We start from the raw sequence: 22,839 nt of genomic DNA on the forward strand, positions 1-22,839 counted from the left end.
ACTATATGCCAACCCACTCTACTCAATTCTATGCCACTTCACTCAATGCAACTCCAATATATGCTTCTCCACTCTAAGACAAACTATTCTACTCCACTCTACAACACTCCACTCTATAAAACTCTACACCAATCTACCCCACTCTATGCTCCTTCACACGACTCCACTCTATGACATTCCACTCTACGCCACTCTAGGCAGCTCTATTCCACAATACAGCAGCCCACAAAGGTTTACTTCCCAGCCCACGCTACATCACACCACAGAACTCTTCTCTACAGCAATCCACTCTACTCCACTGTAAAACACTTTACTCCATTGAATGCCTCCCTACTCTACACCCCTCCACTCTACGAACATCCACTCTATGTCACTCTACTCTTCTCTACACCACTCCACTTTAGGACACTTTATGCCACGCACCTCTATGACACTCTACACCACTCTACGCAACTCTTTGCCACTTAACTCTAGGCCACTCTACTCCATTCTATGACACTGCTCTCTACTGCACTACACTCTATGCCACTTAACTCTATGGTACTCTATGCCACTTCTTTCTAATCCACTCTACACTACCCTACTCCACTCTATGACACTTGACCTCAGTCTATGCCGCTCCACTCTACCCCCTCCACTTCATGCCCTCCAGTCTACACCCTCCAATCTGCTTCCCGCCATATGCCCCTCCTCTCCATGACACTCCACTCTATGCCACTCTCTATCACTCCACACCACTATACACCCTCCACTGTTTGCCCCTCCACTCTATAACACTCTGACACTCCATGGCCTCCACTTAACAATACTTAATACCACTCTATGACACTTGACTCCAGTCTACAGCACTCCACACCACTCTATGCCACTCTAGTCCCTGCCACTTTCCTCCACTTCATACCACTCTACTCCACCCTGCTTCACTCTTTGCCACTCTACTCTACAACGCCCTACTCCCCTCTATGACACTCTTTGCCCATCCACTTTATGACCCTATTCTCTTTGGTACTCTACACAAATCCACTCTACACCACTTTATGACACTCCATGACACAATACACCACTCCACTGTATGCCACTCTACAGCACTCCACTCTATGACACTTTGCTCCACTCTACTTTTTGCCACTTCACTCTACTTCACTCTGTGCCACTCCGCAACACTCTACACTATGACACTCCATTTATGACACTCCACAACACTTTACTCCACTCTACAAAACTCCACACTATGCCATTCCACTCTATGACATTTTACTCCACTCTATTCCACTGTACACCACTCTACTCTATGACACTTCACTCACCTCTATGCCCCTCCACTCTATGCTCTTCCACTCTATGTCATTCCACTACATGATACTCTACTCAACTCTACTTCACTCTGTGCAGCTCCCCTCTACTACACTCTACACCACTCTATGCCACTTACATCTAGGTCACTCTACCCCACTGTCCATTCTATGGCACTCCACTCTATTACATACCACTTGATGACACTCACTGGCCCTCTATGCCACTCCACTCTACGCCACTTTTCTCCAATCTATGTCTCTTTACTCTACAATAGTTCACTCCACTCTATGCTACAGTAGCCTATTCAGAGTACTTTACGCCGCTCTACGCCCCTCGACTCCATCTCTCCACTATACAACACTCCACTCTATGACACTCCACTCTACGCCACTCCACTTTATGATAATCTACTCACTCTATGCCACAACAGTCTATGCCCCTAAACTGTACAGCATTGCACTCTATGACACTCCACTCTACTGCACTCTACTCTGCTCTAAGCCACTCTACTCCACCTGACTCAACTCCACTCTGCTGTACTCTACTCTACTCCATTCTTGGCCACTCTACTCCACTCTATGCACTCTTTGCCATTCTATGCACTCCACTCTATGCCACTCTACCCCACTTGACCTTTTTCGACCTCCCACCGTATGACCCTTCCTCTCTACGACACTCCACTCTACAACACTCTACTTTATGACATTCTACTCTACACCACTTCACTCTATTACACTCCTCACTACAACACGCAATGCCACGATCTGACACTCCACGCCACTCTACTCTACTCCACAATGCATTATGTCACTCTACTCTACACCACTCCTCTCTACTCCACTCTACTTTACGACACTTTGTTCCACAGTATGACATTCTATGCAACTCTCGCCCCTCCACTACATGAGCCTCCTCTCTATGTCTCTCCACTCTATGTCCCTCCACTCTAAGTCCTTCTGCTCTACGCCAATCTACTCTACACCACTCTACAACACCCCACAACATTCTATGCCACTCCACTCTATGAAACTTTATTCTACGCTACCCTTCTCCACTCTACAACACTTTACTCCAGTCCACTCTACCAACCTCCACTTTATGACAATTCACTCTACGACAGTCCCTGACACTTCTACATCACTCAAAATTCCTCTACCCCAGTCAGTGCAACTCAACAAAACACTCTACACCACTCTACTCTAAGCCCCTCCACTCAGTGCCACTCCAATCTACGGCACTCCACTCCATGCCACTCACCTCTATGTCACTACCTTTTAGCCATGCTAATAGATGTTGCATTGATGAGACCTATTGGTGTTGCCAATGCTTGTTTATTAAAATCATGGGAAGGGCCTGAACACGGGAAACATCAAGGAAGGTTCTTGTTTGACCTGGTCTAGCTGAGCAATCTGCTTACACGTAGGACGGCCCATCTGGGTATATATATGGCAAGTCAGGCTTTCAAATGGCCAGCCCATCTAGGGTTCCCTTGTCCTGATTTGCTGGCAAGGGTAAGCATGCGCTGATCTATTTCACAGACCCTTATCAGCCACTGACTATTTTTCCAGCATGGTTGTGGAAGCAATGCAATACGTGCGCCCTTCACTCCTAAACCACAGGTAATGACAAGTATCCTGGCAGATGCTAAGTGGTGTGAGAATAGACTTTGTCTTACCTATAACAATCACGCTCACATAAACATTAGTCATGCCAATTCTCAGTAACAGTAAAAGAAAACTATAGAAAAAAACTGTAAGCTGTTGTACCAGAATAGCATGCATATGCTGCTCATCTGTGTGAGAACAGATATTAATAAACAAGAAAGACAGTCATCACACCCTTAAGTAACTGTGTATTTCTTGCATCTAGTGAAGGAAAGCTAGCAGTTCCCAATCATAAGATGTTTTAGAGTTGGGAAGCTCAAAAACAGCACCATGCTTGCAGGAAAAAACAGTTACAAGGCCACTTGAGACATTGATAAGAGAGTCCCATAGTGGAGACTATGAGAAATTGTGCATTTTTAATTTGAGTTAAAAACAATGCGGGCAGGTTTCTGAATCCAATGAGACAAAAACCAGTAGCTTGTCAAGTGTATAATAATGAACATTCAAAGATGATGATAATGGATGGCCTGAATATATTTTGATTTGAATACTTCAAAATCAGATCCAAATAGAGTTAGCCGGGTGAACATGCTGCTGGGGAGTGCGAGGTAAGCATCAACATAACAAATAGGGGTGGACGGAATTTGCGTGATCGCGCTACGCAAAGATCCTCTAAACGGTCAAAAATCTCCGCAAGCACGCAAAAGTTCAGCGAACACCCGGAATAGCTTGTTCTGCCCGTTTGCGATGTTTTTTTCCTGTTCGCGAATGATGTTTCCTGCTTGGGGGAAATATTTTGCGAACACGCATTTTGAGAGCACGAACAAGCAAAAAATTCTGTGAAGCAGCGGATCGCGGAAATTTAGGCAATTCCGCGTTCTCCGTGGAACACGGAATTACTCAAATTCCACAAATTCAGCAAGCGGAATGGAATTGAACCCCCAGGCCTAATTACAAATATGATAAAGATCAGGATAATGAAAGGGGAGGTAGAAGAGAGGGAGATATGAGAATATGAGATGGAGCAATACAGCATAGGCTGAAGGGGAAGAGATGACAAAGAGTGTGATGTCAAGCAAAGAAAGGCTTATAAAGGTGGCAGAGGTAGGGTGGAGTGAAGGTGGGCACTTGAAGAGGAAATACTATTGTGGGAGACAGCCAAATGGGAGGGTGAATACAGAATGGAATAATATAGAATAAGAGGCAAGCGGGACGAAGGGCTGCATTGAGGACATCTATAGGTGAGTGGGGGAAAAGAGTGACAGGGAGGAAGGAGGGCTTCACTTGCCAGTAGTCCAGGATTGTAGGAAATGAGAGCTAACAGTGCAGGGTGCAAGGGGTGGACAACACATGGGACAGTAGGACCAGGGTGTGAGTGTGACTGTTGGGCTAGGGACATGCCACATGCTCTTCATAAAGGCGAGGTCACTACATTGAGGTGTTACTTGAAGGGAAGGGTCTTGAGTGTTTTTTTTCTCAAAGAATGGAAAGTGCTTAGTGCATTTTAATTGTGATGGATTTCCACACCCTTTGAACATAACAGGACGTGATCTGGTGGCTGGTCGTCCCCTGCTTCCATTTCCTGGTCTTTAGAAAGACGAGGGGGCTTCTGTTTGGCCTACACACCCCTCCGGATACCCAGATCTTGAATGGCAGGTAAGGTGGGATGCCATTGCTGACCAACAAGCAGGTGATGCAACAGCTCTTGAAGATAAGGCGGCTGGACAGCGAGAGCCAAGAGAGATAGCAGGGCATAGTTATCTTAATGAAGTTCCAAAGGCTTTTGATGTGGCATGCAAATCATGAAGAATATTCTTCCAAGGGGGTTAGATGGGTCTCTGAGGTGTCTGCTATAGAAGTGCAACAGGACCACCCCTAGAAGGAAACAATTAGAGTAAGAACAGCTGATATCCAGGTGTCTTATTCTAGTGGCTGTCATTACTCAGTACTCTCAGGGAGGGACTTTGCGATGTTAACTCATAACAGTTTGGAATTGTATAGATTTATGTTGTATTGCTAATTCTGGGCTTACTCTTATTTCAAATTTGACCTCCATTCAGAACTGTGTCTCATAAATGAAGGTGTTTCTGTCTCTGCACCAATACATAACGATGCTCAAGAGCGGATACCTACGGCCCATGTCTGACAGACCAGTATTGTACCACGGGCATATCTCTATTTAGACTGAGTTTGAAGCTATTGATTTTTGGTGGGCTGGAAGAAGAGCGGGAATATTTGATGTGCTTTCTGTAGTTTCGGAAATTGCGATTCCATCTTGTTTTATCACCACATGATTCCCACTTTTGAATAAAGGTGTGTGTTAAGAAAGGAAACATGCCGTCTTTGGTGTATATGCAGTCTAATTCATCAAGATTTGACACAGTGTTGTAGATAAATTAAGAGTGTGAAGCCAGGGACCTTAGATGTTTGTTGTGCCACACAGATGTGAGTAATGTGTGTGATTCCTTAAGGATTTCATAATTTCCCTGATTCTATGTTATCTATTGAGCACTGATTGGAAGCTCTTAGAAACGGAACAAATATAATTGTTATATTTACACAGAAATAACTACACCGTGTGCAGCATATCCTAAGTCATACAGAAAATGTCTAGGCAATAATCAACATTTATTGTACAATGCTGCTGAATAATTAGCTGCAGTTGCGGCCGGTGCAGGTAAGAGCGGTGGGGAGGTGGGGTGGGGAGGGGCAGGGGTGCAGCGGTGTGAGGGGGGAGTCGAAAGACGGCTAAATAGAAAAAATAAGATAAAGCATAAATAAAACGACTTGCCGTGAACTTGCTGCATCGCCAACTCATTGATGCAGCGAGTGCAAGGTAAGTGGTTTAATTTTATTTTCCCTATTTTGTCATCTGTTGACTCCCGCCAGCCCCACCCAGACCTTGCCCCACCGCTCTTACCTGCACCGGCCATGACTGATCAGCTGTAATGTACCTACAGTACTTCATAACCACAGGGAAGTTTACTCATAGAAAGTGTGCCATGGTGTAAGAATACAGCTATGTTTCTTAAATGAGTACACTGCACCCTTCCATGATTTGATTAACTAACCTGTGGCATGGTAGATTTTTCTATAAAAGGTGATTCACAGATCAATAATATTATACAATGTAATTCAGGAAGATGAGAAGCAGTCAATTGGTCCTTCTTTCAATGAATAAGAGTATATGTATACATATGTTGGAGAGAGCTTTTAGGTGTGTGTGTCTGTTTATAGGTGTTTCCCTTTGGGTGTGAGTGAGTGTGCATCTTAAGACAAAGAGCGTGAGTGTTTGTGAGAGGTAATCCTCCACTATATGTTTTGAGAATTTCTACAGCGAGTGCACGTTCACCATAGCTCTCTTGGCGCTATATTAAAAACTCTGCCAGGGAGATTGTACTCCACACAATTAAGTCTCATAAACCTATTTAAACAACCAAGTCTTCAGATTTTTCCGGAATGATAAAATTTCCCTAGCTTGGCGAATTGCCCAAGGTGGAGAATTACCAGTGGTGGAGGCTACCACAGAAAACATTCAGCCTCCGGATCTGCTCTTCGGATATTTGGGAACAGTCAGTAAATTAGTTTGAGCAGATCTTGAATTGTGCCGCGGAGCAAAATTTGACGTTTTGTCTGTAATGCATGTATTATATGCCATAACAAAAATATTGCATCTACAACCTCGACCTAACCTCTCCATTGTATTTGTAAGTATCCAAGTAAGTAGATGTGCAGGAAAGACTAGCGGATATGTACTTAATATTATGATGTAGTAGTAGTAGGCGACGGGTGTGTGTGTGTGTGTGTTTGTGGTTGAGTGTGTGTGTCTGAGTGGGTGCATCTGGGCATGTTTAACCCATATTGTGATGACCAGACAAGTCCCCACAGTGTTGGAGCCCTGACAAAGTCATACATTCACTTTCACTGTGAGGATCACAGCACTTTTGGTTGTGTGTGTGAGGTATGTGTGTGTCAGTGGGTGCATGTGGGCATGTTTAATAGGCATTGTGGGAAAAGGCTGGAAAACTGTCCCCCTAATCAGAAATCTTCCACGCAGTCATCAAGTAAGACCGCACATTTTTCACATCACACTTTCTTTCACATTTAAAACATTAAGTAGACACATTATGGCTATATTCCGCTGCCCGCAGTATCAAGTGAAAACTGGGAAAATTAACAACATTCATCCTTGGCAGCATTTGGAATGAAAATGTAAATACATCTCTAAATTAATAAATACCCCATTTGGATCAGATTGCCTCAGAGGCCGGAATTTATGTCTTCACGTTACCTGCTATTCATTTGAATTATGTGACATTTTGTGTTTGTGTGAGAGCCTGTTTCTTCACGAGTATCTGTTATTAAGAAGAATGGCTTGCGAAGGCAGGTAATGTTATGCACGCTTGGCTCCCCGGACATGGAGTTGCCTAGCAATGTTGAAAATTAAAAAGAGAAGCCGAAAAGTAATAAAGATGTTATGATATAATGAGAAAAAACAACAATAAATTCCCTTTCAGAATGCATAGACGTACCGGAGATTATAAAATAATAAACCCATGCTGATCTGTAAAAAACAAGAGGACTTGAATCTTTAAAAGATTCTGCTGATTTTCAAACTCATGCCGCCATCTTTCTACCTTTATCTACTTGCCATGTCTCCTTCTGTCCAATGGTGTATTCATACAAATCCTTGTGCAAAAAACCACTAATCTATGTCTATACCAACAATATAAAGGTAACTAAACAGAGAGATCTGTCTTCTTTATATGTATGCATCCCAGTATCAATGTGTGTTTCATTGTGTCTCAAAGATCATGTTAGCATTGGTGCAACGGTAAGTCAATAAATCCTATTAAACTCCTACATATGTATGAATGCATGGAAATAACCATCCAGTTATTTGGATCTCAATATAAAATAATAGCGTTAAACATATTAAAAGATAACTTGATTTCCTTCTTGGTGAAAACGACAAGTGCACTAAACCAAGGACATACGCTCGCACAGGGTAGCCATGTCTTGAAAATAGCGAAATGGTGACAATTAGAATGTTTGTAGATTGCAATAAAATGGTGACTGGTGGTTAGTTTATAAATATGCAATCTAGATGATTGAATTAATTTTTATTCGAGTTCATCTTTACGCAATTGTTAGGAAAACAATGTGAAACATCATTCATAGTACAAATTACTAAACACTGTGGAAAGAAATAGAGTGGCTAAAGCAAATGATCAAGGGAAGCAAATAAAAGAAATGACAATAGGACGATTGGCCCAGGCTACCATCCGTATTTGCAATCAATGCATTACCTTGAAACTTTGTTCGTACTTGTTGAAATTTATTAAAACTATCTTTCCTACTAGTTTTCTGAAGCCCATATACAAGGGTATTGTGGATGCCCACTGCCAATCACTGTGAGAGGAGAGGTTGTTATTTGCCCAGTGTTTAGCATTTACAGTCCAGACTATGATAACTGCATAAAATACTTATTTCTCTATAGGATGGGCAAAAATTGGAGAAGGCTGTAAAATATATAGAAAATAGAGGAAATGAAACAAGATTCAAGGAGAATAAAAAGCTGAAGTAATATGAATGATATGTTATGCGCTTTACATAAACGTAAACATTTTCTACCTATGGTATAACATCACAAAATGCAAGTTCAAGTTGATAATATGGGGATGTCTGAAACGCTAAAGTTCAGAGAAGCATCATTGTCTATTGTGGTAAAACTGTCTAGAAATAATTTGTTGTCTACACTCTAAATGTGATAACAGTACTATAGTGTCCTGTGTCATATTAATGCTTGAGTTAGTAGAGATAATGAAAATATAAAAACGTGCTCTGATGGTGGTAAAAGGACATCGAGCATAATGTAAAATTAGCCATACTATGTACCTACTTTGAAAAACTTGGGCAAAGAACAAGTCTAGCTGAGTTGCAAGAAAGATAACGTGAAAACATACAAAGGAGATTTTATAACCTTTTCTGTAAAACAGCATTGAAAAGGTCCACGTGAGAAGTGTATTCCCAAATGAATGCTTGCATTAACGGAGTACAACTAAAAAGTTTGTAATGTTGTAATTAAGTTCGACCCACCAATGCGTTTTGTTTAGCTACTGAAAACTAGGAACAATGGGCCAGATTCATCAAACCAAAATCCGCTTGCAAAGGGCCAGATTCTGAGAATCTGGCCCTTTGCGAGCGGTATTTTTGCATTTGGGATACATCATCCCAAATGCAAAAATCGCAATTTCAGAAATCGCTACATTGCGATTATTTGCATTTAAGGAATCTCAATTAGAGATTCCTTAAATGCAATGCATGAACCATTTCAAAATTGCGAATTCGCAATTTGGGCCGCTATTTACCGCGAAGTCTGACTACGTGGTAAATAGCAAAAACTTAGAAAAATGCACTTTAATTGTATGTTACACACTCACATGTCCTTGGGACATGTGTGTGCGCAACACCAGTGTACATTACCATTTCAGGGGTGCAACAGGGTGTCCTTTCGACACCCTGGCACCCTTGAAATTGCTTCCTTATTTGCGATTCGCTAATTGCTAATCGCAAATGAGGAATGAATGGGAAAGCCATTCCTTATTTGTGCTTAGCAATTAGCTAATCGCAAATAAGGATACAGTAAAAATCGCTAAAAATATTGCGATTTCTACATGCATCCCGTTTTGCGAGTCTTTAATAGCGGATCCTTAAAATTCGCTATTAAGGACTCGCAAAACATGACTTTGATGAATCTGGGGGAATGATCCTTGGTGGATTTTTTACACACCTTTAACAATTATAAATGCACCACAATAAATACTGCCCCACGGTAAGGCCGTTCCTTACCATAAATTTGTCAGAGTGCCTTGGTACACTTCAGAATACTGTAATGTAAGATGGCCGCATTGAGATATTGATTGGTTGTCCACCACCATGTGGCCATGAGCATATCCTTTGGAAGTATGAGGAGCACAAAGAGCATAAAGCTGACCATTGATGTCTACCGAAGCATTGTCCTTACTCTCTCACCACCTGTAAGCCCTTAATTCTACACCCAATTGCCTTTGCAGACTACTGCAGTAGTTGTGAAGAAATATATTCAATTTGCTTGAAAAAATAGGGTCAGGAGTAAGAGGAGTGGGCAACTCAGTGAGATAGAGACAGGCCAGTAACCAGGATCTAAGCAAGGCTGTGTTTACATAATAGGAAATGTTGGGATTGGCCATTTTTGGCTAAAGTGCCTTAAACCTTTTGCTTTCCCCTAGACCTTTTTTCTGACATGGTGTTGCAAACTTAGATGCTTTGGGCACTTTACCACTGCTGATCAGTGTCAAAGTGTGTAAAGTATAACGCTAATTGGTTGTCCATAATTGGTATATTTGTTTTACTAGTAAAGTGCCCTTTGTGTGGCAGGGCTGGTAATGCAAATACTACTAGTGGGCCTGCGGCACTAATTGTGCCACTCACACACGTAGCCTTAATGAGAGAACTCAGGCCTGCCACTGCAGTGCCTGTGCTCAGTTTGTTAAACTGCCATGTTGTTCTGACAAGTACACCCACATGCCAGGCCTTACCCTCCCCTTTCTATGCACATCAGAAGCCCCTATGGTAGCTCCAAGGTACCCCCCTGGAGAGGGTGCAGTGTATGTGAAAGGTAGGACATGTACTGAGGTGTGTACCATGTCCTGACAGTGAATTACTTTCCATTTCATTTTTCACTGTTGAAATGTCATCTTGCCCTTAGGACAGAATGGGGAGGCTGTGTAATATCTTTCCAGCCTATCTTCCCAAAGGCTTAAGATGGAGAGGTGCAGTTTAGGGTGCCTGAACTCACAATTTAATAACACATCTTTCTGTTAAGGTGGTTTTTGCATTGTGTGTTTAGAAACCCCTGTTTTAGACGTGGCTGGGGTTTTGTGCTCTAACATTTCTGTGTGCCTCTGCCTGGCTGTGGATTGACTGTCTAGATCTGAAAGTGATAAGACCCAGGGAAGGAGGCGAGACAGCAACATGCTGACATTTAATTTGGAGTGTAGAGGAGAGGAGTAGCCCCTGGAGGTAAAGAGGCCTGGGTTGCTGTCATAAGTCAATGGCTCTATCTCTGAGTGATTAAGGAGACATTTCCCGACTATCAAAGGAAGAAGGTGTCACTGACAGGGAGACACCAAGAACTAGTTTGGACAGGGATCAGTGCCCCTCTGAACACAAAGACTTCAAAGACATTTAAGGGTATAACTATGAGAGCTGAAACCCCTGAACGTTGGAATTGAAATGGAACTGATCAAGACTGAACAGGAATGGGACTGTTCAAGACTGAAAGGATAAACTACTTCCTGGTCAAGAGTAACCTCTGTCAAGGAAGAAACAGCTGAGGAGACTGAAGGAAAGGACTGACCCTTGCTATATGTTTTGGGACTGGCCTGCAGTTTACTGCTTTAACCAAGCAGAGGCTAAAGGGACTTTGCTGTGTGCTGTTTCCCCCTGCTTGAAAGGACTTTGCTGTGCTGTGTCCTGCAGTAACTTAACCCCAAGGGCCCGAGGAGAGCTGGCTCCCTGTTGTGAAACTCAGGAACACAAAAGTTTCCAGAAGTGTCTCAGCGACGCTGTGTGCATGTGCTTTATGCAGCCTGAGACCTTCATAAGAAGTGCCCTGTGATCGATCCTGGGCACCAGGGGTCCAAGTGAATCTCAGCTACGCTATGTGCGTGTGCTTTTTGCAGCCTGAGCCCTTTGAGAGGATTGTCCTGTGATCGTGGGCACCAGGAGTCCAAGTGAGTCTCAGCGACGCTATGTGCGTGTGCTTCGTACATCCTGAGACCTTCATGAGGATTGCCCTGTGATCGTCCACACCCGGAGTCCAAGTGAGTTTCAGCGAGGCTGTGTGTGTGTGCTTGTGCAGCCTGAGACCTTCGTGAGGATTGCCCTGTGACCGTGCACACCCGAGGCTCGAGGGAGTCGCAGCAATGCTGTGTGTGTGTGCCCTGCTGCAACCTAAGATCTACGATATCGTCACTGCCCGGAATCTACAAAGTCACATCGGAGGCCCAAGACGTGAGAATGGTCGAGGAGAGCGAGGTCGCACCCCCCAGGTAATGTGTGTCGCTGCCTGGGGTGGGGTGCGGGCTCGGAGTTAGATGCACTCGGCCTCTCCCATTCCTTCAGTGCGAGCCTCTGCTTCGGCTCGCATCGCAGCCCGTTCTTGCAGAGGAGTGGCTTTCCGGGGCCAGAGTGCGGAGCTGCACTTGGGTTTACACCATACCAGTGTTAGGGGCATATGTTGGTGGAAGCTGGCCACGAGTCAGTACGAGTGACGGGGAGACCGTCTAAGTCACGGTAAGTGGTGCTGGAGTGTATTACGCATTGCATTATTTCTGCATTACGAACTACCTGATTAGTGTATTACGCATTGCATTATTTCTGCATTACGAACTACCTGATTATTGCATTATGCATTCCATTATTTCTGCATTACAAACTGCCTGATTGCTACATTACGCATTGCACTATGTATGGATAACAAACTACCTGATTGTTGCAATACACATTGCATAAGGTTGCATTACAAACTGTCTGATTGTTGCATTACGCATTGCATTATTTTGGCATTACGAACTGCTTGATTGTTGCATAACGAACTGCATTATTTTTACATTGCGAAGTGCTTGATTCTTGCATTAGGACTGCAGTGGATCATCTAGAATTGCTCATTACTACTACCAGAATCTATAAGGGCTTGCTGGCCTAATAACCAGCCAGGAGGAATATTACAAATACGCATATGTTGGATTTTTAGCGTGTGGTATTATCTTATCGTATCTCTTTGTATAGAAACATATACTTGTTTTTCTATGAAACTCGTGTGGAGTCCTTTTGTAGTGTCATCATTGGGTCACTGAGAGCGTGGTTGCAAATACTTTACACATTTGCCTTGAAGATAAGCATGGCTGCTCGTGCCAAGCAACCAATGGGGTGAGCAGGGGCTTTCTGAGAAGGTGACCTTCCTTTCCCTGACATGGAAGTGAGGGTCCCTACTTGGCCTAAGGTACCTACCTCAGCCAACTAGAAAATCCTGGTTCTAACAGGAACTGATACTCATTACGAGCTCACAGGTAGAAAAGCAACACCTAGAAAGTCTGGTGTGTTAAGTAAAATAAACTGCATTTTCTAAAAAAAATCTCTATTGGTAAAACAAGAGTACATACTAAGAGCATTTTTTTAATTTAACTTTTGAAGAGCTCACATACACCCTTAGGTCACTTGGTGTTAATCATCTATAACAGGCTCAATAACAAATATAGCCTGGTCTTTGACATTATTGATCTCAAAGACCATAACACGTATTATTTTCTTTAAAAAAAAATCCTTCTTTCTGGGTTTGATAAGCTGATTACATGTGATGTTGCTCTTGATAAAATATTAAACATGAAAGAATGTTTTTTCTCTCTTGTTCTTTCCTGTGAACTACATATCTCTCCCTCTAAAGCCATTTTTCAAGAATAGTTGCAGATCAGCGGTTCAGGCCAAGATTTTAAATCCTCTTGTCAAATTGCAGATTGTGTAGGAGCTTGAGTTAATCTTCCTGCAATAGCACTTCTAAGTCAATCAGATAATATTTGCTCCCCCTCGACCTGTGTCCTCACAGATTATCAGGATCCCAGGGGCATATTGCAGAAACGAAGTGGGTCCCAAAATTGTTTTTGAAAAACACAAATACAATTGCACCACTTTTGCTGCTTATTAACTGGAATAAGGAGAAATGTATTTGAATCAAGGTAAAACATGGAACAAACATATTCCACATGATAGTTGCTTGTAATGTTATAAGAATAATAAGAAATGTAGAAATTATTTTTATACTATTGAAATTTGAAAAAACGACTAAGCTTGAGGAAAATGACTTTTTTCAAAGCTCATCACATAAGTAGTAAAAGTACAAAGTTCAAAATCGTTATTTGTACATTCGTTTTTATTTGTTAACATTTCTTTTATACACAGGCAGAATAGTGATTTATGATTATTTACGAGCTTGCTTTGCAAAACCTTTGCTGTAATATGGATTAAGGCAAGCTCTGTTTGCCCTATTCTACATTAGTAGAATGAGCAAAATCAAGGCAAATGTATTTTCTCTTTTTTAATGGACTTCGCCAAAAAGCTTATTCCATGACCCCGGGTTCTCTTGTTAAGACAACAGTCTCATGTAGTTCTGGATTTCACATCCAATATACAGGATGACGTTTTTTACAGCAACAATTCTGAGGGCATGCTAGGTCAATGAAAAGTCATTGCACAGGGAGGATCAATGCAGCAGAGGCAATGTGTCGGTTCCGATGGGTACACAGATGGGCAGGCAGAGTACTTTCAGACTCACTTCCAAGTGTCTATGACTGGGGTGGCATGACTTGGCAGGGGAAGTCACAGTTGCAGAGTCCAGGTGCTGGTTACAACAGGCTAGCCCTTGGAGTGACTCTGATCATCCTGGGTATGGGTGGCAGGTCCAGTACTTCTCACCAAGGCAAGAGGGCAGCAGACAACAGGTCGGCTGAGCAGTCAGCTGTCCTTCAATGCAGCAGTCCAGCAGAGTAGCAGTCCTTTCAACAGCACAGTAGTTCTTCTTTCTGGCAGAGTATGCACAGGTCCAGGATTTTACTGAAGAGTTGGTGTCTAAGGTTTAATATTTATACCTTACCCTCACTTTGAAGTGGTAGAAGCTTCCAGAGGTTTGCCCTTTAAGTACACAGGCTCACTGCCTCCCCTGCCCTGGCTCCAGACTAACTACAGGGGGTATGCAGCCCTTTGTGTGGAGACAGGATACAGCCTATTTAAATGTAAATAGGGCTGTGTCCAGGTTTGCCCTCCCTTCCTGCCAGTGATGGCCCATCTCTGCACACACAAGCTCTCTATTGTATGTAGCTATCTAGGAGGAATACACAAAGTCAACAGTCATCTGCACCCCATCATGTGACCCAGAGACAGGCTACAGGCACTAAGTCACTATGGCAGGAAAATACTAACTTTCTAAAAGTGGAATTTTCCAAATTGTAATTTAAAATTCGACTTTACCATAAGAGAGGATTTTTTAGTACAATTCCAAAGACACCATGCATGAACCTGTTACTTGTTCCCATTTGGAAGTTACAGCTCATGAAACGCAAAAAGGTAACTCCAATTGTCACCAAGTGACTCCCCTTGAATTAATTGACAGAAGACGTTGTATGAGACAATATGAAGATTAGTATGTACAAATAGCAGGAGAGACATCCCAGCCATCCGTTATGGTCAAGGTGTGGTTCCCTTTTCTAAACAACACATTCCATCAGAATAGACAACAGGTGGGAATTCCAATGGAACGCCCCATAATTACGCTCTATATTGCTCCAGTTTGAACTCAGCACATGCACATAAGAATATTTCCAGTTACCACACCAATGTTATCACATGAGAGAGGTTGGCCTTGCCATAGTAAAAAATTAATTTGTGAGTTATTCCCCACTAGGACATGTAAGGCTTAAAAGTTAATTTTCAACTTTTGTAATACTTTGCACCCTGCCCTTTGTGCTGTCCACGGCCTACCCCAGGGGTGACATATGTTTTTAAACAAAGGTTTGGGAATGGTAAAAGGTTTATTTTTCTGGGCGGACATGACAGTTTAAAAATTGCACACACAGGCTGCAATCGTAGTCCTGGGACTAGTTTAAAGGGATACTTAAGTAGATGGCACAATAAGTGTTGTAGGATCACTAGTAGCATTACATTTACAGGCCCAGGGTACATGTACTACCACTTTACTAGGGACTTATAAGTAAATTAAATATGCAAATTGGGAATAAGCCAATTCTAGCATGTTTTAAGGAGTGAGCACATGGATTTTAGTACTGGTTAGCAGTGGTAAAGTGTGCAGAGTCCTAAGACCAGCAAAAATGAGAACAGCTAAAATGAAAATTAAGGAGGAAGGCAAAACGTTCAGAGGAAGATCACTCTAAGAATTACAGGTCTAACAAAATGGCACTGCCACTTCTAAACATCTTCATTGTCAATTATTTGTTTTGTTTAGCACAATCACTCTAGGGTTTTGTGGGTTTCAGAGCTAAATAGACCTGACTTGTGAAAATAATTCATTGTTGAAAAGTAGAATTTGTAGTTCTTTTTGGAAGATTTGGGTTAAAGGTCCCCCTACTTCCCCTCCCCCTGCTCCAAGGGCTGGAGGAAATTCATTCATAAGTGCCAAAGATAGGAAAAGAGCAACCACTCCACTATTCAGCATATATTTTCGTGAAGTTATAGGAGGGACTATTAGAAGAGCACAAAGTCCATTTGGGAATTTAAGGGCTTGGGGCCTGATGTGCAATTTTTTCTTGCTCAGAAAGTGGTCGAAAATTGCTTGTTGATGATTTATAAAGGGAAAGCAATTTTGAAAACTGACCTACATACTAATAGATCAGTTAAAAAATGTCAAATCGTAGTGGGTCATAATTTGACAGTACTCATTAATGTATATGAAGCAGAATTCAAACAGCGACTCACTACTACTGCCAGGAGTCACAAGCATCGTGGCTTGCTGGGGTCAGCAGACCATGTCTGTGATTGTTTTTAAATGAAGCAATCTGTTTTTTAAATGCAGCTGGTTTTCCTAGAAGTAAAATGTGATGGTTTTAAAAATTGAAATGTACACCTTTTTGAGTAAGAGGTATACCCATGGACCACTGCCTACTCCCCAAAAAAGTTCTTGTCAACATTCTCAAAGGGGACCTCTTTCTGTTCGTGAATGGCTTACCATAAATTTTGAATTGTTAGTTTAATATTAATGGTTTGAAACCGTATTTTGGTTTCAAAATAATAATACTTATCTTAAGGAATCTGTATTTGTAAGGGATGTCCATAACAAGCTCCTTCCACATTAGCAATTCCTTTCCTGAATCATTAATTGGGTTTAGTACATTACAAACGGTGTTTTAAAAGTTGCAAACCCTCAGATTTATGTGATCTGAGGGTTTGCTACTTTGATAACAATTTGTACATCAGGCCTATTGGGCCTTAATTAGCGTTTAGCAGATACAGGATATCCATCAAAAATGGTGGCTGTCTCCACAGACGTATTTTCAGTGCATAGAGGTCCGATACACTTTAAGATAGATGGTAGGTTCACCTGATACTTTTTGGTGGATGTCATGCATTCATTAGATCTTAAATTAGGCACAAAGACTCCACTAGAGAAAGAACATTGGAATTACCTTGAACTGCCAGTGAGCAAAGCCTATGGAGATCATAACCAATACAACCAAATTCTCTCAAATTAGGCACAATTTCATCTACCTTTTTTGATGAGTTGGAGGTCGTTGAGAGAGAAGGCTAGAGACTGTGGGAATAGGGTGTTGCCATAATTCAGATTCACTTCTACCAAAGCACTAACAACAGATAGATTGCCCTGGTGAGCTGGACTTTTTTGTGTGAAGGACTGGGAATTGCAAATACATTTAAAAATAATGCGAGAACTGCATTGATTTGGGGAAGCAAGGAAAATATCAAATATGAACCTTAAGTTACAAACAGGTTCAACAGCATATATAGGCACAAATGATTTGCTTGTATTGAGCTTTTGAAAACTCTGTGCCATCCACTCTGCAATTGCCAACCCATTGCCTTGAGCACGACTGTATTTGCACAACTGTTCCTCAGTTTCCTTACCTGTACCCTCATCCACGCTCTCATCGGACACATGCTCATCCTGATGGACCCACTCCCCGTTGCACTTGAAGAAGATCTGCGTCGCAGGCAAGGCGCGGCAGTGCAGGCTGATTGGGTTGCTTTTGATGATGTAGGCATCGTCGGGCTCCATCTGAAAGTGCGGAAGGGTCCCTGGTGCTGAAGGCAGAGAGTCTGGAAGGGATTCGCCATTTTCATTACCTATAGAGACCAAACACAAAAAAAATCTCAGAAAATTGTTTTTTAAATTGTGTAGGGTTTTCCTCAAGGGAAAAATATAATTACATGTTGTCATGCAGGAGTAAAATGTTCATTTGAGCAAACATTCTGAATTTACAATTTTTCAAATAAGTGCTACTCTTTTTACCAAACTTGAAATGATGAAAGGCGGAGTAAACTATAGCAGAAGATTACCTGCTGACAACACATAAATCTCTGCAATGGTCTCATTGACATATTATATGCGAACTTGCTAGAGGTTAGGTTTTAATATTCAATTAATATTTTCTTACTTAATTAAGAACTGTCCGTAGGTAGCGCTGGGCATAGGGTCTTAGGGAAGCTACAGGGAGTCGTAGGGTCAGTGTGGATGAGAAAGTAGTGTGCATAGCTAAGTTTTGATGTGCTTCATGAGCTGACCTGGGGCCCTTTCACCCGAGTTTTTCACTGGTACAAACAAGGTATTAGCAGTTGGACTGTGTTTGCAGTGTGTTAGGCAAACGATGCCAGCTTTAACCACTGCTGGAAAAAGCATCAACACCTGTCAGTATCACTATACTCCAATCACTCACTCTGTTCCTAAATCAATGAGAGCAGGCCTCTGGGAAATGGAACCAGGAACTATTTGCCTCGAGTAATTTATGGACAGTATAATTTCCTGCTCGAGTATTTAATCCCAATACATGATACCGAGTTCTGTTCGGAATGGGCCGAGCACTTCATTAAACCTACAGATGTCAATTGTCAGCATCCTGTTGAGAGAGCGCAAACTGACTTAAATGTATGAGTACATCACACTTACCTGTAGTAAGCACAAATCATGAAGAGAAATGCCATGAGTGCTAATAGTATCTGCAAATATATTCTGAATGTATAGCTAATGTAGAGATTTAAGTAGAAGTGGAACTAATACAGAAATGTGTGACATTATATGATTTTAGTAGATGTGTTTATTTTGAATCCATGTCGTGAAGTTGTTAAAACATAAGATGGTATGTGGTTAAAAGCAGAACGTGGTAGGCCTCAGGGCCAGAGCTGGAGGGAAAGGGAAGGTGGTTCTTTTCACGACACAGATAGTATTAAGGTTTTTGGTCATTGCATTAAATAGGCCATGATTTTTAGAAATGTTTACTTAATAATAGAATAAGAGTATTAACATGCTTTAATTAAATGAAGAAGTTGAATGCTATAATCATAATGAGAAATATTGTAGGCCTGAAATGTTTTAGCATTGATTTACACGTACATGTCTGGGCTGAGAAATGTTGCAAGCCTTATTCTTTTTAGAAGTATATGAGAGTTGGGTTCTTGGCTACAGATATCTGTCTGCAACAGGAAAGGGGGGATGCAATTATAAATGAATGAATAGAGGTCTGTTCAGTAGACGGCCCAGACATGGAGGAGGGTTCTGGAATGTTTAAGGGGTATCAGCGGGCCGGAGAAGAGCCTGAGAAGCAAGGTCAACTCTAACGCATGAGGCCCAAGACAAAGCATCATGGAAAAAGCCAGAAGTTGCACCACGTGAGGGGCGTTCCGCAAGGGGCGTCTCAAATGTTGTTGACTGTTTTGTATTAGGGACAGCACCCCTGGGTGGAGTTAGAGCAGATACCTGAGGACCCTTTAGAGAGCGGATGGGTAGGCAGAGAGGGGTCATGACTGGAGAACTATAGGTTTTCACCAAGAGACTTAGAGTGAGTGACTTCCCTTGGGGGTCATTCACTGCTGACACCTTTGTTAGGTTGGGATTTGGTTAAGTAGGGATACCATCTAGAACAGGGTAGGGACGCCTAACCTGTGTTTGGTTTCCTCCAACCTAAATGAAGGAGAGATATGCGTCTATGCTGATAGCTTTATTATTTTTAGAACTTGTGTTAGTGATTTCTGTTGCTCGTCTGAGGGCTTTTCGAGAGCACATGTATGTAATTGGACCTGTGTATCTCGTGAATCTCATTCTGAGATGCCTGTATTTGCAGCTCATTATATCTTTACAATAAACTTTTGAAAACTAGAAGTTGTCCGTGATCTTTGGGAGTAGAGTCCTTTCTTGGGTGAACTAGCTTGGAAATAGGTGCACTTTCTTTCCTTATAGACAGGCAACAAAGGTTCAGTCGACCAGATCGAGGTTTGGATCAATGGATATAAGGTATCGATCAAAATCTCGCCCTTTCAGTTGGTAGCTATAGAGGATGGTTGCCTTCTTGAGGACGGTGACCTAGGCCAGGTTAGCTTACCCCAAGGCCCCTAGAGATCGATGATTGGAAGAACAGCCCGCTGGAGAAGATCCGGATGACGTGAGACAGAAAAAGCAGCAGTATCGGTCGAGAGTGAGTATAAAGGGTTATGCGTGTTAGATTGCGGTGTTTTATATTGTATCTATGTTGTAATGTCTGGCGGAGTTGAATGTCTGTAGAGTGACTGTGGAACAGGTTGTGAGCGCGCGCAACCGGTGGAAATCTTAAGTTCAAGGAGAGCTTAAGTGGTTCGGGTGTATCGGACACCCAGAGTAATTGTCAACTAGTGTGAAGGGGGTCATGAGGTACCATTGATCACCCGAGAGACCGAGATAGGGGGAACGTAAGAGTGAGTGCGTGAGTAACGGACGCTGGTCGGAAGTTACTGTGTGTGTAAGCAACCTATCAGAGAGACGATAGACATCTCGTCAGTTGTGTTGACAATTACAGATAGACTGTGGACGTACAGTCGAGAGAAGTGACCGCTTGGTCGGAAGTAGTCATTTTTCGGTGTATGAATGGGACGCATGCATAACCGGGAGACGAGTTGAGAAAGGAGGGGTGCTGCTGCGAAGCGGAGAAAAGTGACGTCAGGTGGTGTCGCGCAGTGATTGGCTGACCGGAGAAAGACCGCGCTGTGATAGGCCAGCTAGCGAACACGTCAGACAGGGTCGCGACGTGATTGGCCGACAGGAGAAAGACCGCGCTGTGATAGGCCAAGCTAGCAAAGCCGCGACAGGATTGGTGGATTGTCATCAGGAAGTAAACAGAGTAGCGAGGCTGGATTTTGTGCGCATAATTATGAAGTGTTTTAAATGGTTGAAAGCGATGTTTAAAAAAGAGAAGCGGGGATCGTATGAAGGGGAAGAAGCCCCGCCGGAGGGTACGCCAGCTCGTTACATGGCAGTAAATGTTGGGTTGCATACGATCCTTTGGATATCAGAGTGGAGTAAGATTACTGAAGGAAATGAGGAACTGACGTTCCCGAAATACGGGACGTTCAGATTAGAGGTGTTACATCGATTAAAATCAGTCATGACCTCAACGAGACCCTTGCCTAGACCGACCCAGTTTGAAGCTCTTGATGCATGGCTTAGGGCAGCGCATGAAAAGAATATGAACAGACGACAAGAAAGGGTGAAACGATCGGTAAGGGCAGTACAGGATGCCAGGTGGGATGCGGATGCTAAAAGATGGAGAGTGCATAATTTGGAAATAAATAAACTGTACCCAGTGTTAGAGGCGCCCGTAAATAAAACCCCCCCGGAAGAAGATGATGAGAGCGAAACAGAGGATAGCTTGATAAACAGATTATTGACAGATAGGCCACCCCCGTATAATAGAGCAGGGGGAGAGGTCGAGAATACGGAAGGAGAAAAGGGGGGCAATGCAGGAGAGCATAGACCGCTTCCCAGTTCAGAGTGGGATCCTGAGCCAAAGAAAGAGCTGTCCCAGCCTAGTCAGGTGCAACAGGTAGTCGGTAGGTTTGTGGTACAAAGAGCGCCGGAAACGGAAAGCGCCACATCCTACCCATTACCAGATGCACTACAGGTACCTGTCACCATAGGTCCTATAATATCGATATATGACCAGGAGAGAGCAAGAGGGGAAGAACGGGTACGGAAAGACAGAGAAAGAGCAGAGAAGGCAAGGAGGAACGATACCACTAATTCCCCAAGTCAGATGCCGATACCCAGAGAGTGGAGTACACCGATGCACACAGCAGGGGACCCAGGAGGGGATCCTGGGGGCCCTAGATGGCCAATGGATCTGAGGGGATCTGGACGAAAATCCTTTCAAGAGCTAAATGAGTACATGAAGAAGTGGGATGAGGCAGTGAAGGCTCAAAAGAGCATCAATGCTGCGGAAGCAGAAAGGGAAAGTCAAGACAGCAGAGCACGGACTCACTGCGGGGCTGGGGAGAGTAGCCCGGAGTGGGACTGTAGGGGGAGTAGGGGAGTCACCCATTGGGCCCGGAGTGGAGGTAGAACAGACCTGGAAAACGGGGGCCCCGGGAGTGAAGGGGTGGCGCGCCCAATACTCAGTGAAGGGGAGAGGAGAGCACAAGAGTACAGAAACAGCTTTAAATGTCCACACTGTGTGCCCGGCACCAGAGAACTGAATGGGAGTTGTGAGAGGTCGCACCATAGACCCTGTGATGATGGAAATGAGCGCAGCCCAGGGAATATGGGGAACCAGGAAGGATCGTATCGGATACTGAGCGATACGAGGCAAAGGGAGTGTAGCGACCAGAGGGAAAATAACAGAGAGATGTGCGGTGAGAGGAGAGAAGAAGAAGAGAGTGGGCAGAGAGAGAGTGGGGGTAACAGGCCCGTGTTCCATCACCTTCCTAGATCGGATGGCCGAGCATGGGACCTGGAGAGATGGGAGCGAGGGAGGCCACCCATTAACTCTCCCGAGCCCAAACGAAGAGCTCGGAGTTGGGATGGGAGGGAGACCAGTGAGCCCCCTTCGAAAGACATATTGCGAGCTGAGATAAAAGCCAAGAGACTTGATGTCTCCAGTTTAAGGTCAGACCTGGATGACATGGTAGATGGTACCCTGCCTTTAGAAAGAATGGAAATGTATGAACAGGATGAAATACTGTATATGGCAAAAGACATTACTCGAAAAGCGAGAGCAGTCCATGAGAAGTTAGTCGAACTAGCAGGCAAATATATGGTGGACTTGTCAAGAACCAAAGCATTACAGGGTAACCACAGGCTACATTACTCAGATCGAGACCTAGATGAGAGGAGAACGATTGGGCTGAAAACACACAT

The 22,839-nt window shown here is 43.2% G+C and overlaps 1 protein-coding gene across 1 annotated transcript in view; it reads right to left on the reverse strand.

The window, feature by feature from the left end:
* UNC5D (unc-5 netrin receptor D) overlaps positions 1-22,839 on the reverse strand; it is a 1,369,357-nt gene that overhangs the window by 760,744 nt on the left and 585,774 nt on the right. The window contains exon 3 of the mRNA XM_078666140.1: positions 17,589-17,807. Within this exon, the coding sequence (XP_078522266.1) occupies positions 17,589-17,807 (219 nt within the window). The remainder of the gene's footprint in view (positions 1-17,588; positions 17,808-22,839) is intronic.

Source organism: Lissotriton helveticus, chromosome 11, assembly GCF_964261635.1.
Source record: "Lissotriton helveticus chromosome 11, aLisHel1.1, whole genome shotgun sequence".
NCBI classification, from domain to species: Eukaryota; Metazoa; Chordata; class Amphibia; order Caudata; family Salamandridae; genus Lissotriton; species Lissotriton helveticus.